The sequence below is a fragment of the Anopheles maculipalpis genome, chromosome 2RL (genome assembly GCF_943734695.1).
Source record: "Anopheles maculipalpis chromosome 2RL, idAnoMacuDA_375_x, whole genome shotgun sequence".
In the NCBI taxonomy this organism is placed as follows: Eukaryota; Metazoa; Arthropoda; class Insecta; order Diptera; family Culicidae; genus Anopheles; species Anopheles maculipalpis.
The window spans coordinates 10,031,001-10,048,776 of record NC_064871.1 but is presented as its reverse complement, the minus strand read 5'-3'; the positions used below and the strand labels follow the sequence as shown (position 1 = coordinate 10,048,776).

The following is a 17,776-nucleotide window of genomic DNA, read 5'->3' as shown; positions in this document are numbered from 1 at the left end:
AAGGGAAGCTCCATTTTTTTTCTGTTCCATTCCCATGTCAAACCTTTATACGAATCCCATTCCAAACTGTCTGGATACATTTCCAATGGTATCCAATTTTTTCTTGCCCTCATTTTGCCTTTAACCCCAGCAGCTTGCAGCAGCGCTAAATAGCTATTTAGCTAGCACTCCCCAACCCCCTAAATGCGATGCAGCATCAACAGCAACAACAACAAAAAAATGACCTGGAAAAAATCCGTTTTAACTTTGCACCGTCGTCCGGACCCAACGGTTGATGTCCCGTAGACTAAATCTTCAATCCTGGTTCGACCAAATTCGGTGCAGTGCAGTGAAAACGCAAAAACAAATAGCACCCCGCAACCCGAGAAGACCGTGTCAATGTTTTGTGTAGGGGGAGGTTTGCTATTTCTGCGAATCAAACTAGAGCTCGGCTCAGCTGTTGCACACCTGCGCTTCCTGTGAACGGTAGTGGGCCGTATAATAGAAAAAAAATGTCGCAACGCCACCCACAAACACACACACAAGCGAGCGCCAAGCTGATGTCACGCATTCACGCTGACCTTCCTACTCAAGAAAGGTGACACTGTGCCACCCATGACAAGGGCATGAAAAATCGACTTTGAAAAAGCATCCCGAGTCCTGAGCCCGTACCAAAGGAGGAAAATCGACTACCCATTTTTTCATCGCCTTCTTGCAGTGCCATCTGGCAATGGCACCGGTACTTATCGGCTAAACAGCGATCCACGGCCGTATTCACCCGGCCTGCTTGTGCCGGGAATCGTTTCGTTTGCTGATACACACAACTACATATAGGTTGCCGCACCGGATGTATCGAGCATGGTTTTCCGGTGCCAAAGCTGGTGATTTTGCATTCAAATCTCCCCAGTGCCGGTGCGTAGTGCAAAGCGGCACTCGAACATCCTATCTACCGGATGGGATCGAACGATTGGCTGAACTTTAAACGTTTCTACAGCAATCTAAACTCTTTCCCATAATAACTCCACTTTAAATCTTGTGCCGCTTTTGTCCTTAAAGGCTCTACCGCCTGGTCGTATTCTTTTCGAAGCGGTGAAAATGAACTAAGCAAATTAAATGCATCACCAAAGATTTTACGATTCCTTGTCTGCGCTAAGTTTTATTGGTTTTGTGAAACGTAGACACGTTTTTGTTTTTAATTTGGCAGCATTTCGTCCATTCCCATGCCAACAAACCGTACCGAAGTACCGTCTTCCGTGCGTCTACGTGCTCGTCACTTTTAATCAAGTTTCTTGACACATTCTCATTAAAAAGTTGCAAAAAGGCCTCTAAGAATAAAAAACAAGCGGAGCACATTTAATGCGATTGCAATCGAGAACTGGTGTAAATGTGTGTGAATACGGCTTTAAAAGCTGTTCAATTTAACATTAAACAAAGTTTGTGTCTTTTTTTCCCCTATTCTCCCTATTGTGTTGAGCTGTTTGTTTAGCTTTGTGCATATTTTGTGCTTTTCTCCGCGGAAAATATTCATCTTTCCATCCAGCTTTGCAAAACAATCCCTGATTTATCTGAATCCCACCGCAATAACTTTTAGGGATTAGAAAAAGGTTTGTTTTGAATTTGTTTCCCCAATTGCTGCTTGCTGCTGCACTTTCGGTGTGTTTTAGGGTTTTATTTTTCATATTTTCGAACAAATAATGTCAACAAAAACCCGTACCAACCGCGAATTTGTTCTATCAACTACAAATAAAAAAAAATTCCACTCGCGCAAACACACACAAACACAAATTCTCAAGCCCAACACACGCACAGGGATTATTCCCACTTCCGGCCGCACAGGATGATATAATTAGAAAAATTTAATTAAACATCATCCGCAGCCAAACACCCCCAAAACGAATCGCCGAACGGCCCAAAAGCGTGTGAGACGATGAGAAAGGACTGGCACGTGGTGGTTGGGATCAAACGAAATAAGAAAATAATAAAATCTAAGTCAAACGGAGCACACATACACACAAAAAAACATCATACGAACGGGCAAGAAAGGCTATGAAAAATGAACGTTTGTTTTGGATTGACATGCTGCGGAAAGGATGCAAGGGAAGTATGCTTTCGGGGTTGGGAGTGGAAAGAACAATCGATGAAAATTCGTCTAACCATTCTGGATAACAGACTTGACAACACACCCGGCATAGCGAAGCCTTCCCCGATTCGAGCTGTGTATTATTATCGCCACAAACCCACACACAACCGGCATTCCTGCAGAGAGAAAGCTTCGACTGGCTAGAGCTTTCCGTGTCCAAAAAAGCTACGCGATGGAAATTCCGGTACCGGTCACTGGTCGGCGCTTTACAGGATGGAAACGCGCCTGCGCCAAATCCAAAAGCGAACCGACAGGACAGAACGCTCACGAAAGCCCACGAATCAGACCCGGATCTCTCAACCGATGCTGGTGACGCCTGACGGGAAAATTGCAAGCACAATACCGCTGCGGAAAACCTGCCCATATCACAGCAATAGCGTTATGTTCGATGCAACTTGGGGGACGATGGTATAAAATGCAACTAAAGCACATTGCATGCAACAAAAATATCCGCAGCGAATGTGTAAGAGAGAGAAAGGGAGGCAGCGTATGCAATTACAGCATCAACAGAACGTGGCAAACGAATGGCGCACATGGAAGAAAACGAAAGCACCGGGCATTTTGTTTTCGCCGCCACGAATGTTTTCCGGTCGACCTACCTGAATGTGTGGTGATCCTAGCAGGTTGATCAGCTCCGACTTCTCGCGCACATACTTGTGTCCCGCGGTGGATGAGATGGCATCGATCGCGTCCCGGCAGCGGCTGATGGCGTCTCCCGGTGGGGCCCGCGATGGATTGATAACCGAACTACTGATTCTATCAAACAACTGCATACGGCATCAGAGCATTAAGCCCCGCGCAATGCGATATGAAATGAATGTGCCACCATGTCACCGTGGTACCATCCGGCAGGTGTTTGCAAGATTGTAGCGAGATGTTTTGTGCGAGTTGTGTTGATGAATTTTGTTTTTTGGGGGTTTCCGTGATGGAGCGTAGTTTTGTGTGTGTGTCGGAATCGGTTGATGCCATGAGCAAGCCAAAAATGTGATGATCATGGTAAACAAATCGGGAGCGAATGGGGGAAAGATAAACCAGAGAGAACGGAAAAAAGAAAGAGAAAGAGATAAAAGTTAGAATAAAATCAACGTAATGAACATTTATAACTCAAGGGAATGAGGCATCGCCGTAGATCTCTTGCCATGGATTGTAGTTTTTGTACATATTTTAAAAGCTTTCTTGCAAAATAAGATCCCAGGGCAATAGACCCGAAGCGATGTACCCATCGAGTAAAAGCATTAACGAATAAGAGCCAAACTACTAAACTACTACTACTACACACACAAACATGTACACAGGGTACCGCGACGGAAGAGAACGCCCCGGTACAAAAACCATTACCTGCAGCAACTCGTGCAGCTTGACGTCGCGCAGCATGCCGGCCAGCACATCCGGATCGCAGTTCGCATCTTGCAAAGCAATGATATCGTCTAATGAGTCAAGAATTTTCTGGATCGCCTCCAGGCCCGCCTCCTCGTCAGCCCACTCGTTGAGGCTTTCCGATGCAGTACCAATGGCCACTGCAACCATCCCCAACACCGCAAACAGTCGGCCGCATATGGGGAGCGAAACAGAGTTTCGTTTGTCGATGTCGCAGAAGAACGATAGGGTGGGTGGGTGTGTGATGAGGATTGCAGCATGGAAGGAGCGGGGCGCGTGAATGTGAGAGTGAAGGGAGAAAAACGAGAAGAAAATAGAGACCAAACAATAAGCATGGAAAATAGCATGAAGTTATTCAAACGAGTGTGTTTGGGGTGGCTCTTGTTTGTGGGAAAGCCATCAGAACAAATAACTACTAAATGAAAATAAATTAGAAATTAAATTGAACGTGGAAAATAAAACTATAAAGCATATTAAAATCAATACAAAAACCCATTCCCCTCCATAATGCCTTTCGTAAGAGTAAAGGATTCAACAAATGTTCAATTACAATTTCATAATCGTACTATGAGTACGTCGTGTGCCATTCATTCAATTGCTCCCAATGACGCGGGATGAAAATAATAAAAATATATTCATACAAAACCCCATATGTTTTATTGCCTGCCCCCTTATTCCCATCCCGCCCAATCAGAGGACATTATTTAGACATATTCGTTCACCAAACCATCGAACATATAAGCAGTAACAGCATGTCGTCGGTAATAAAACGTCCATTTTGCAGCAACGAATGGAGAACTTTTCCACGATACGGCTGTATCTACCCCATCTAGCACGTACCGAGAACGGTGGCGCGTAAAACTCTAAGCACGGTGCACTAAACATTACCACCCGGCCCAGTCAGACCAGTCAGCAGTGTGTGCAACAAGTCATCTCGCAACGTTAAGCCACAGCCACGAACGCGACGAACGGAGCTCAATATGTTGCCCCGTCACCCGTCTGCCCGGTAACCGCAGGCCATTTCAATAACATTAAAGAAAGAACTGCCAGATGATTCGGCTACTCGAGCATGTCGCCCAGTGGCTGATGTTTCAAAAATCCGCACCACCCACCGCACCAGACCATCGTGCCCATTAATGTGGGTGACCAGCAGCATCGTGCAGAAAGCATCAAAGCAAGTGTGGAGAAGAGTTTTTCTTTATTTTCTCCCCAGTTTTTCCAGCTCCAGCTTCTGCTTCGAACGTGGCTTGAGTGTTGACGGTTGCGTCCTTCCGTTCGAAACACGGGATTACTGTTCATGTCACGCTCTTTCGTTATGCATTGTTGCCGTCCTTGCCAGACACCAGAGTAAGGCAGCATCCAGAAAAGATCGGCATTGGTCCATTGCGACAGAGCAGTACACACACACAAACCAAAAGAAGAAAATAAAAACAAGTTCAATTGCATTTTAATTAGTCGTTAGTTTGTGCTGGTGAAAGCGGACTTTCCCCGGTGGAGAGACAGCACATCTTGTACGCTAATAAAAAGCTGTAGGGAAAAGTTTGCTGCAGTTAAAATCCAAAGCAGCTTTAAAATTATCATGAACGATGTCACTTTAAGGGCTCTTTGGTGCTTTTTGCACGGCCCGTACTGTTGTACAGCGTAGAGATGGGACACCCATTTTGGGCGACAAATATTTACACGCTAAGCTTGTCCGATTCAAATGATAATAGTTAAGTCGTGATACGCTCATCCCACAAGCCCCTGTTTCTCCGCTCTACCACTGAGAACGTAAAGCATTAAATAAAAAAAAAATCCAAATGTCGCTTCACTTTAACTCACTTGAGTCGGTATCCGCACAGCACAGAGGATCCATTGCAACGCCGCCAGCAACCGTTTGGACGGCGGCTTTCAGCTTGCGGCGCGCGTTGTAGCGCTTCAGCTCCTCCACCGTGTCGCCCAGGTGAATACGTTGCAGTTTGTCACGATCCTGTAAAAGCGGGAAGGGGGGAGGAAAGCAACAAAAAAATATCATTCCTACGTGAGAACGACCCTAACACGTCACAAGTTTCGGAAATAGCAAGGGACAACCTACCCGTATCCAAGGATGATCCAGAATTTCCGTTATTGTCGGCCGGCTGATGGGATTCGGTGCAAGCATCTTCAGTACCAGATCTTTCGCATTGCTCGATACATGCTTCCATTCGGGGGTATCCAGCTGTAATGAGAACGTAGACATGCCCGCCTTCGTTATGATATCTTGCTATGGGGATGTGTCGACGATGACAAACGCCCCGAGGACGTGGCAAAAGGGATGCTGAAGTCGAACATGCTATTGCATGCTATATTAAATTCTATCGCACGCTACATAAATAGCACACACACGCCGTAAGCCTTCAAATCTTCGTCCAGGGATGCATTCTCGGCGTCGATTGACATCAATACTATATGGTGTGTGCCGAGCGGAAGGCAAGGGAAAACGGGTAAATCTTACCAACTACACTTACCGTGACACGTCCCCGAGCGATGGCATCCTGCAGCCGTTTGCCGGAACCGTGAAAAGGTAAACGACCGGATAGCAGAACGTGAAGCATCACACCAGCACCCCACACGTCGCACGGCTTGCCGTACACACGCCGTGCAACCACCTCCGGGGCCATATAGTGAGGGCACCCGACGCGTCCTATTGCAGATGTGAACCAACGAGAAATTAGAACATAACTTATCAGTCATACTTGTGCCAGTTATCGATGGCAAAAGGTGATGGAAAAAATGTGAGAAACTAACTATTACATGAAGCTCACTGATGTAAAGAACCGAACAAGTAAACACGTACAAAACATTGTGAGAAAGCATATTAACTACCAATCGTTTGCTTTATCTGGTGCGTTGAGGTGCCGGCTGACGTAATATTGACGTATTCGTACAGTAAAAAGCAAAGAATGCTGGATCAAGAACTACGCAACAGCTTGAAAGCAATCCTGCTGTAGGTATAGAATATGTACAACTTTGTGCGAAATTTTTACTTACTAAGTTACACCACGAAAACTTCGTTTTGTCATGTGCAATCAAAGCTTTTTCTTCCTTATTCTTGTGCATTTACATTTGAATGAACTTCACTTAGTTGTGTACATGTCCTTGTGTATTGTCAACCGGCCATGCGTAAATCATTTCCCCGAAGAACTCTATCATTCCTATCGTCTTATTTTCATCTAGTTTTAGACAATCCTCCTATCACTTTTATCTTCCCTTTCCCTTCTTTGTTTCCATTCTTTCTATCAGCAAAAAAAGGCCCCAGGAATGAAGATCGCTCAAAGGAGATAGCTTACTTCAATTCAATAAAACCTTCGACATCGAGACTCCCGGTTCGGTTGAGTAACGCAACGAAAGCAATCTAGAAAATCACCACACAACCACGCTAAAATGCTCAATCACTACCGAAACCCGACGCACGCGGACACACGCTCTCCATTGTCAGCCATCGGACGAACGGATCCTACGTCTGACAAATTGAAAGTGATTTAGAATTCCACAAACGTGCGTACGCCTTCAAAAGATGCCGGCATGCCGAAACTCACCGAGTCGAAGTAGTGGTCGAAAATCGGACGGAAATGGGTCGCTAAGCAGCTCGATTTCTCTCGGCTGAGCGGATAAGGATACGGATGATCCCGGGTTTGGTGTCAGCATATGGGTATCGTTTCGGGGATGCTTGTTACCCATCTCGTCATGTATCAACGCATCATTCTTAAGCAATTATTTTATGAAAAAGAAGAAACCGTTATCGAGAAGTGATAGGAAGGTGCACAAGTGTTTGCGTTACCCTGATCCCAGTGAGATGAAAGCAAACATAGGGTTTTGCAAAAATATAGCAGCTTACGTTTAGAACTCTTGTTATGTTTATTTCCGTGAAGAAGAATTGTGACGTTGTTTTAAGACACCACTCGAAAACAGTTTAATAATAACCTGGTATGAGTTTACACGGCAATACAAACAACCTATTTCAATCTATTTGCACTCCAAACTCGCCCCCCCCCCCCCACCCATGTGTTTTTAAGTTCTCGAATCTTTTCACCACACGCATAGAGCACCCTTTTCTATCAGCAAAATTTAACATTCGCCACTTGGTTCAATCAGAAACAGAAACAGAAAGTTCTTAATTTATCTTCCAAACTTGCAGGTCAGTTTGTTGGATCCTGGGCCCGATAATTCAGAACAAATCTCCTAAAACTAAACCGAACTAAAACTTTCCCGCCAAGCACTAGGCATGGGGCTTAGTTTTTCGAGCTTGCAAAGCAAGATTTTCTTTACATTTGCTCAAACACGGGTCCTCTCTCCTTCTTCAGTCCGTTCCTTTCGCCCTTCACTTACTGCTTCTCTACCTGCTAGACATACTGGACCATGCATATGCAAGCTACACACATCGTCCCAGCTGAGAAAACCTTTAGAATCCGTAATTTTTGCACGTGGTTCGGGGTCGGATGGGTGAAGCCTGAGCTTGACGTTCCGCTATTATTAGCAAAAAGACTACCTTTAAACCCTCTTCATCTGTGTCGTACCGCCTCGCGTAACATCCGGGCCCCATCACCCGCATCACCAAAGCCATTACATCGTGCGACACTCGTTGTGCTTCACTGTCTAAATATTTGAACAACAAACTGTTGGTATCGTTAAGTATCGTCCAAACTTTTCCAGACACACATACACACCCCTAAAGTTTGTGAACTGAACTGTGATACCTTCCTTTAGACAGGGTTGGGGGGCGTAGCTGCAAACAGGAGTTGTGCTATGGACTGCGTATTTACGTAGGATAAACCTTACTCTAGCAAAATGGTAAATTGGAATACCACAAAAAGTTTTGTCTGCTACACGTCACGAAATTCCAACCGGACACCACTACGCAGTGTATTCGGCGGGTGAATAGCATGAATTTTTTAATGGATACGTTGGATCTCACTTTCTTTCAAGACCACAACGTTCGTTGTAATGATTTTTACTAACCGTATTTTTTGGGAAAAAAATATTACAAAAGGTACAAAATTTTAATGGAAACATTAGTACAAAACTGACACATGATAAGGAGAAATTTGACCAGGAATTCATTCAATAATCCACTAGGAAACTTATCACCAAACTAAAAAATTTTTGGATACGAAAAGCTCCAAAAAACGGCAGAACTTTTTCGCACTTAACAGATTGTTCTAGTAGCTGGTAACTGGTAAGAAACACTGGATACTTGAACAGTAACGGACAAGTCAACTTGTCACCAAACCACAACACACCAACCACCTCATCGAAAGCTTACATTCGGATTCGCCCAATGTCAAAAGCAAACCTCCTCCAAACAGCAGCGTTTAGCGGTTTATTCAAGTAAAACTTTTCTCATTTCATGCAAATATCAAACCGGGAAGACCGGTGTGACCAGCCAGGGAAGGAAGCAAGCGGTGTATGGAGGATACGCTGCCCGTACACACACAAAGGAAGCGACTGGAAATGATTTGCCACTCCAATAAACCGCATGTTCTTTTCGTACGCTTTTGATCGAAAGCATTTGGTGGGCGGTTGGTGGACACATTAGTGAAGAACTTCGGCAACTTCTGCTGCGCGCCTGTCTGTTTTGGCAAGAGGCGAGATGATACGCTTCTCCTATCGGTAGCGAAGAACAGAGGCGACGCAGAAGCGGTTCTGCAAAGACTGAGAAACTTTCCATTCTACTGCACAAAAGTTATTGTCTTTCGTAAAATGTCGCAAAAGCAAACACGGCCACCAAATCGGTTACGCTTCAAAAGGCGGTTCTATTACTTATTCTTAGCCGCCATTATAAACGGTTTTCGGTTTTCGATGCCGTAAAAGCATCAAAATAACACAAAACATTGACTTAAGATAAATGTATTTCTTCTTTTCTGCACAAGTTTCTTACTGTGTCTGTGTGTTTTAAAATTGTATGCAAATGTTGTTGGTGAAACGTGTCTACGTGTGATAGCTATAATGTAAATAAGTGTGTGTGTGTGTGTGTGTGTGTGTGTGTGTGTGTGTGTGTGTGTGTGTGTGTGTGTGTGTGTGTGTGTGTGTGTGTGTGTGTGTGTGTGTGTGTGTGTGTGTGTGTGTGTGTGTGTGTGTGTGTGTGTGTGTGTGTGTGTGTGTGTGTGTGTGTGTGTGTGTGTGTGTGTGTGTGTGTGTGTGTGTGTGTGTGTGTGTGTGTGTGTGTGTGTGTGTGTGTGTGTGTGTGTGTGTGTGTGTGTGTGTGTGTGTGTGTGTGTGTGTGTGTGTGTGTGTGTGTGTGTGTGTGTGTGTGTGTGTGTGTGTGTGTGTGTGTGTGTGTGTGTGTGTGTGTGTGTGTGTGTGTGTGTGTGTGTGTGTGTGTGTGTGTGTGTGTGTGTGTGTGTGTGTGTGTGTGTGTGTGTGTGTGTGTGTGTGTTTGTCTACCTACTTGTGTGCACTCAGCAACGAAACAAGAGATGATGGAAACTAACGACTAGTTATGTCTGCCACTGATTGCTATACAGCCGCACCAAAGTGAAACGGGGTTCGTAGGGGAGGCTGGCGGCATTAACGACACCGAAATCAAACAGCAAACAACAACGAAAAACGAAAAGATTTTCTGAGAACAACAACAACAACCCCACAACAATGCACAAGGCAAAGACAATGATAAATACGTGTGTACGTGTGCACAAACCAACAAAAAAAAGAAAACCAAAGCGAACACACACGCGAAGCAGATTGATGCGAAACAAGATAAAGCAACGTCTGGGTGAGGGATGAGTAACCGTAACAACAGCAAACAGGAAGAGAATATGAATATGAAAAACAGATAGTTAAAGATAAATGTACACAGAATGGAATGGAAAGAAGAGGAAAAAAAACACGAAACCAAACAAACACGGACTGGCTTGTGCCTGGCACGCTGCTTACCCTCGCTATCTGATTTCAGGTAGAGTTTTCCTCGCGGACTTAAAAACGTACGATGAGGGTCGACTCGTTCTACAACCATTGGTTTCGAATCATTTTTTTTTTTTTTTTGTATTTGTTTGTCGGCCCGGATCCCACCCACAGCAGGGTGGGTTTGCATGTGTACAGGTGTGTATGTGTTTTTGTGTGGGCACGCGTGTTTGTTAGTGTTTGCAACAAGCAAACATGTTGACCGTAACGAAAGCGAATGAGAAGACGTATGGAAGAAAGAAGAATGAGACAGGAGAAGAGGTAAGAGAGAAGAAAACAAACGATGAAACACAGTGTCCTTTAACTGAACTACGAGGAATGTTGATAGTCAAAACAAAGAACCATACTTTCTGCTGCTTTTTGTGTGTGTTTGTGCATTTGTGTACGATCGCAATCACAATAGATGTGTCGGGATAAAATACTATAAGCAAAAGGGTAACAATAATAACTCACGGTGCAGGGCATACTGCCCAGTGCACAGGTTAAGTTGTATGACAACTTTCGTAACATTGTAAACGAGTGTATATTCTTGCAACATTGTTTTTACTTTAACTCTTTCTCTAGTGAAATTTGATGATTTTTCTTCCTTTAATCCGATATCAAGCATCACATCTCATAAACATGTTACCATGGAAGGCTTCCTATAGGGAACATTTGTTCAAACAACAGCTTTATTTCGGACGAAAAACCCAAACCCGCCCACAGATTTCACCACCCATTTACCTCTTTTGATCCTCACTTCAGCGAAACAAGATTCACACCATTTAGCATATGGTTATGTGCCTCGATTTCAGCTCAGATCTCAGAAGCATTAGTTGACCTTTTTGTTTTACCTTTTTTGTTGTTGTTGTTGTTGTTGTTGGAGGGAGATTTACAACCTAACGACCTAACGACCACAAACGACCCGATGGCCAGCGTTCGGTTACAATGAGTGTGCGCGCCCCGTGCGACGAATTGCCCCTTTTCAGGCAAACCGCACAAACACCGACGAAACACCGAAAATTTGCCCACTGGGAAAATGTTCATTAATTTTCCGCTTGTGTCCTTTTATTAATTCAGCGCGTGAAGCCTCCAATTAATTATCTTTCGACGCTGTGTCCATCACATTTGCCAGCAGTTAATTGTGCCTTCGTACTCTAATCTCAATCTTTCATTTGAGGATCGCTGAATAGAGAAAAAAAACGGTGCGGTCTTGATAACATCACGTTAAACATTACGCTATGTGCGCGTGTTTCGATGCAGCGAAAAAAAAATGTGTTACCTCTGTTTATATTACACAGGCAAGCATAACCCTTTTCTGGGCTTCTTTTTTTTCTTTTTTACCTTTGGAAAACTCTGACATTTAACAACAAAAAAGACAGACACAAAACTTTGCCAAAAAAAATCGAAAGCATCAGTCAAACAACCAAGTTTTTGTAGTAAAGTCAAAATTATAACATAATTTGAAAAAAAACTTTTAAAAACATTTGAAATTGTCTTCTTCGTTAAATTTCTATTAAAAAAATGGTTCGTCATTTGGTATTAAGAGGTACAGATGCAATTGTTTCGACCAAAAAAACACCGTGAAACAATATTCTACAAAGTACCATGCGCCTCCATCAACGAATGGAATTCTTGTATTTTTACCGTTCAATACCCTTTCATTAAAATTCATCCATACTACACACTTTAATTAAACACCTTATACTCAACAACAACAAAAAAAACCTGCTCATCCTGCTCATCGATTCATAATACACATCATATCACCGTTCATGTAAAATTATAGCAACGAAACTTACCATGCGTCTCCACCGAATCGCGCCCATTTGGAAGCTGCACGGCCGAACCGAAACCACCGAGCTTGACGGGTGCGGAGTTGTCTGCAGTTGCTAACAGCGCACAGGCGGGCCGTACATCCCGATGGATGATGTCGTTCTCGTGACAGTAGCGTAACGCCTCCAAAATTTGCCGCAAATAATGACTGAAAGGAATGCACCCGGGAAAGAGAGTTAGAAGGAGAGAGAGTGTGTGAGCGAAACCACCACAATTTTAACCCCCCAAAAAAGGACAGAAAAAGGAAGATCGATTAGTAAACATGATTTGACTGCAAGCGGGTAGAAAATTATCGGCCCGAACGAAAAACCATGGTTTTCATTGTTTCACCACGAGATACGCACCGGGAGGCAACACCACTCGTTATGGCTGATTTGGTAAAATTAAATTATTTCCACGTGAAAAAACAATAGAACCATCAGCGCACTTACACGCGCACACACACACTGGTAGAAAATGCACCATTGATTTTATGCGTCGATATATGGCTATTCTGCGGCAGCAGCCCTATAAACCATATGCATGATGTTGATACGTTTAGAAGGCATTCCCAAAAAGGATCGATTTCCTAATCGATAATTTCATTTCCCTTTTTTAAAAAGCGTATTCAATTCGAAAGCTTCATAAATTTTGGGTTTGGTTTTGATGGGAAAATACTTTTCCCATTACGATTTAATTATCCTGCGGTTATCTACAATCGGTGGTCATCTTTGCTAAGTCGGACAACCTTTTTTTGGTTTAAACTCTAACCAGCCGGCACAAGTAATCCATTATTGTTTTATCTCCTATCACGAAACATCTCATCTCGCCCCGAAAAACCATATTGATGAATTGATACTCTCTCTCATCAATATCCCACCAACGCTCAATCAGACAATAATATAATAAAAAAACGGCCCACATACCCACACCCACGTGCGGTAATCTAGCAGCAAAAATGTGTTTTTTCCCACGGGGAAACGAAGCAAACATAAGAAAAAAAAATCTACCATTTTACTTACCACGCTACTGCTTCACTGTACACAAATCCTGCAACGGCACGGCGCACCACCTCGAAGCAAATATCTGATCCTTCCATGCTGTCCAATGTGATTTGTTCCGGGTGACGTTGAAGATGTGGATTTTCCGTACGTTTCGTGCACGACACAGCACACGAGTGGAGAAAGAGAAGGAGTAGAAAAAAAAAAAAACAAAACGAAACGTTGTATCAGTTTACTGAAGCATCGATGACAAAGCAAACAAACAGCGACATCGATAGTGACGCGGCGCAAATGCTTTTCGGAAACCCGGTAATCAAACACAGGCCTGTGTTAAAGTGCGACTGACTATGGGACGAAAATGCGAGGCTGAAGTGGAAGCGAAACGGACAAAAGAAACCCAGTCCCGGTAGCACACTAAAACGGTGTTCATCAATCCATCGTTCTTCGGCAAAGAACGATCATTCAAACATTTCCTTCCAGTGCGGATGGTAATCACTTGACGCGAGACGCGAGTTGGCTTCACCGTTTGATTCCGAACGTCGGACACCGACCGCGAGCACGGCTGCCACTGGACGGGTAACGAAATTAAGCATGATAAAATATGATAATGACAAACGAGAACTGGTCCCGTCATCATTTTGCTGCTGCTCACTACCGAATAGATGCTTCGGCGGCTTGGACGACGGTTATAAAATCGACCCGACCACTCAAGAGACCACTCTCACCACTGTTGAATGCTGGCAACGGTTTGAGAGCGCTACTGTTTGAACAATCTTTCAACATCATGTTTCATTCTTGTCGGAGTTTGATTAAGAATGATTTTATAGAATCAATCACGCAACACACATACAATCACCCTTTGAGCTTCATTGTTATTCGCCGAAAGCTGTAGGCGTTCTTTGTAATGGTTGCATAAATTATATCCTAGGAACAAGATGCTCCATATTTTAGCAATTAATGTTTGCTACGAAATTCTAGGACCGTTTGAAAAATATCTATAAATTATGGTAACGATTTTGAGGATGTTTTTCAGTTGATTTATTTTTTTTTATATTGGACAGTTGCTATATATTATTAATTTTCCTTTAAATTCGTTGTGATTATTGCGTTTTCCCATCTTTCGTTTTCCCAATCAAGTTTAACGCAGCGCTATTGTTCGATCGATTTCCTTCAGTGCTTGAATACTGGGCTACCGATGGATCCTCTCTCCAAAAACACATCACACAATCCAACGTACTCGTTTAACCCAGTAATCCCTACCGAAAACGTGACGCTATAACGTTTCCATCGTGCTTTGGTTTTCCAATCGCAAAGCATCTTTATTAATGAACAGCCACGAACACGAAGCACAACAACAAAAGCCCTAACTAATATTTCAACATGATGGAAAAATTACTCTTCAAATCTCTATTTGCTTTTTTTGTTGTTGTAGCTCTTCTATTTACATCCTTCATAATGGTCGGAAAACGAGTGTAATTTAAAAACAAAAAAGCAGACAAAATAAATCCCGGTTTGATTGCTGCCATTGATTTTCGAAAGCATTGGCAAATTTTCACCAGACCGTGTACACTTGGGCAGGAAATACTATCCAATAAAATTCAACAAACCAGCAAATAGCGACCATCATAAGTGGAAAAGCTTGGACGTTGGAAATTGACCACTAAAGGCTTACCCATCAAATAACGAAGGGGTTTGATTGGTCTGTGTGCAACTAATTGGTTGATGAAGTAGCACCGGAATAGCTCTTTTCTTTGGGAAACCTAACTAGTAATAGTAGTGGTAGTTTATTCGAAAGAAAATCCATGAGTACAATATACAAAAATTACAATATTTTAACAGGTTCAATCTTGTCTTTCCTCGTTATTGATAAGTATTATATTGACGCTGTCGATTTTTAACGTTAAATTTACCGATCTGGCGTTTGAAAATGATTCGTGAGGAAATAAATTGTTCGCAAAAAACCCACATAGGTAAAGAAGCTATAAATATATAAACCTATGCTTGATCTAGTTTATACCCTAGTTTTATGTGTTTTTCCGATCTTACTCTATTTTTATTCTAGTTTTTTTTTATCTTTTTGTTTTCTTGTTATCTTTGTTATCTTTTTTTCTCCGTTCTCTTTTTGTTATCTTGTTTTCTCTGTCGGTGATGAAACTATGCTCTTCTTCTTCTTGGCTTAACAAGTTCCTCTAAGGTCACGCCAACTACGCCTCACTACGGGGGGACGGATCCGGATGGGATTTGAACCCCGGTCCTACCGTTTGAAGATCGGCGCCGCTGTCGCCTACACCACTGGGCCGCCCCTATGTGAAGCTATGTATGATGTGAATTAAATAATGATGAAACTTTAGTTTAATTTGTTTAAATAGCAAAGCTTTATGCCAGATTCTATCAAACGCTTTTCCTGCATCTAAAAATACTAAAGCGGGATATTTTTTCATGTTTCTATTGTAAACAATGTCCTTTTCCGTCGATATAATTGGTGTGTTGTAGATAGTCCTGGTTGAAATCCGAATTGACATTTTGGAATGATATTTTATCGGTCGGTGTGGGATCTTAACTTTGTTGCAATAATCCTTTCGAAAATGTTTCCAACAGAGAAGGCTGATAGGTCTGCAATTAGCCGCAAAAGTATTATCTTTCCCGGGTTTTCGGATTGCATCAACTTTCGAAATTTTCCATTTGGTCGGAAAGTATCCTAGCTTTAAACAACTGTTGAAAATTACGTTTTAATATATTAAAACATTCTTTGGGAGTTTTTTTATCGCTTTGTTATTTATGTTACCACTCCTAGTGGATGTTTTGGATTTTAACTTTTTTATATTTTTTGAAACATTTTTTGGCTTTATAAGTTGCCTTAGAACAAAGTCTGTGAAAGTTCAATAATCATTGAAAAAATATTTAAGTTCATATTTATTTTGTTTTTTTGCAAACCTAACTAGCATAAAACACTTTTCAAGGCATTCTGAAAGGTTATTTTACACCAATCGAAATATTTCATACTCTTATTAGCTTAATCAATAGATTTTTATGAGCTTTTCTCCCTAATTTCTAAAAAAAAAAACAACAACAAATCCTTCCGTTAGTCGCAACAATACAAACAATTGTTTTAAGTTGATGCGCCTTTTATTCTCCAATAGCAAATCCAATTTATTAAAGCAACATTTTCACAACAATATGCGACGTAAAAGTAGAACAAAAGTTTCTCTCCCTCGCCAACCAATTGCAGACATTTGTACTGGTATTGAAATAGTTTTAATTTAGTTTCTAGTACGTTTCCCAACCATCCCGAAAGCCTCCGCACGGATATTTCTGTTTTGTTTCAGTCCTACTGCTAAATCTATAGAACACCCATTATATCCGACTAGCAGATCGGTTTTGAAATCGTCAGTCTGTTGAGAGAGCAGTATGAAGACGCAAACATTCCTATTCAAACACTACCCCGCTGGGCACACCCGAAACACACACACTCAAGTCCGTTGATATCACATACAAGCACACAAAACACCAAAAAGGACAACCGCTTACTTCCGGTATAGAAATCCGGGCCAAACTCAGAGGACGATCTCTCTCTCTCTCTCTCTCTCTCTCTCTCTCTCTCTCTCTCTTTCATTTCCTCCAATAAAATTTAATTACACTAATTCGATCAGTGTTCAAAACGTTTCTAAGCCTCAACTTTTACTCTGTCTCTCTTTCTCCTACTTTTCCCTTAGCTTCACGAGTAAACTTTCCCTTCTTGACCTATACCTTGCCACAATCATCACACAATAGGACAATCTTGCTGACCGAACATCAAACTATTGGAAAAGGTATCCAAGTTTCCTGTCTACGAGCCACACCAGCGATGCTCTACTGGCAAGGCAAAAACAGCATCATCAAATCACTTCATGCCGACTATTGGCGAAAACTTTGCGCTCCGCTACGTACGGAGAAGATTATATCCTTAGTCAGCGAACAAAACTGTCCGGTGGCCCGGGAGGGAGGCCACTTAACATGATTCGACAGAAAATTATGCCAGTGTGGTAATCATCTCCAAAAGTCCACTTTACTTCCGCAACTTCACCCATCTTGGTGAGCCTTAATGCATGAGAACTCGCTTTAAATCGATCGTATCCCACCACTGCTCAAGATGGAAGTGAAGTTCTAGCGACAGACTGGCCAGTGGAAGAATGTGTAAAGGTATTGATCCGAAAGGGAACTAAAACAGAATTGTACACCCCCCCTCCCCCACCCCTTTTACGGCCACCCGTTTCTTCTATCATTGCCACAGCCATAACGTTTGCGATCAGCATTGAGTGAAGCTTGATGTTTATCCATAATCATAAATTTAGATGCGTACGAAAGTGGGTACACTTCCACAGATCGAAAAATATTCCAGATGCGTATCGGTTTCTGCCTGCTGCTCTGCTCTGCCACATCCCACTTTCGCTTTATTCGGCCCGCTTATCATCACGCACGAATAAGCACCCACACGCGCGCTCGAAAAAAAAGAAGAAAATACGCTGCATAAAATAAACCCACCCAGTCTGCCTCCAGCTTCCGTAGCGAAAGGACGTGTTTCGCTCGA

At 42.7% G+C, this 17,776-nt stretch overlaps 2 protein-coding genes across 10 annotated transcripts in view; both read right to left on the bottom strand.

Annotated features, from left to right (window-relative positions):
* The window catches only part of LOC126559365 (AP-2 complex subunit sigma), a 576,875-nt gene that overhangs the window by 153,231 nt on the left and 405,868 nt on the right, over positions 1-17,776 (bottom strand). The window lies entirely within an intron of this gene.
* LOC126556989 (peripheral plasma membrane protein CASK) overlaps positions 1-17,776 on the bottom strand; it is a 210,257-nt gene that overhangs the window by 148,625 nt on the left and 43,856 nt on the right. For 7 of the 8 annotated variants that reach the window (XM_050212593.1, XM_050212596.1, XM_050212598.1 and 4 more), the window contains exons 4-10: positions 13,231-13,308; positions 12,196-12,377; positions 5,983-6,158; positions 5,571-5,693; positions 5,318-5,465; positions 3,458-3,636; positions 2,719-2,886 (exon numbers count right to left, since the gene is read on the bottom strand). In XM_050212593.1, the coding sequence (XP_050068550.1) occupies positions 2,719-2,886; positions 3,458-3,636; positions 5,318-5,465; positions 5,571-5,693; positions 5,983-6,158; positions 12,196-12,377; positions 13,231-13,308 (1,054 nt within the window). The remainder of the gene's footprint in view (positions 1-2,718; positions 2,887-3,457; positions 3,637-5,317; positions 5,466-5,570; positions 5,694-5,982; positions 6,159-12,195; positions 12,378-13,230; positions 13,309-17,776) is intronic. The other variant, XM_050212601.1, reaches the window with a different exon arrangement.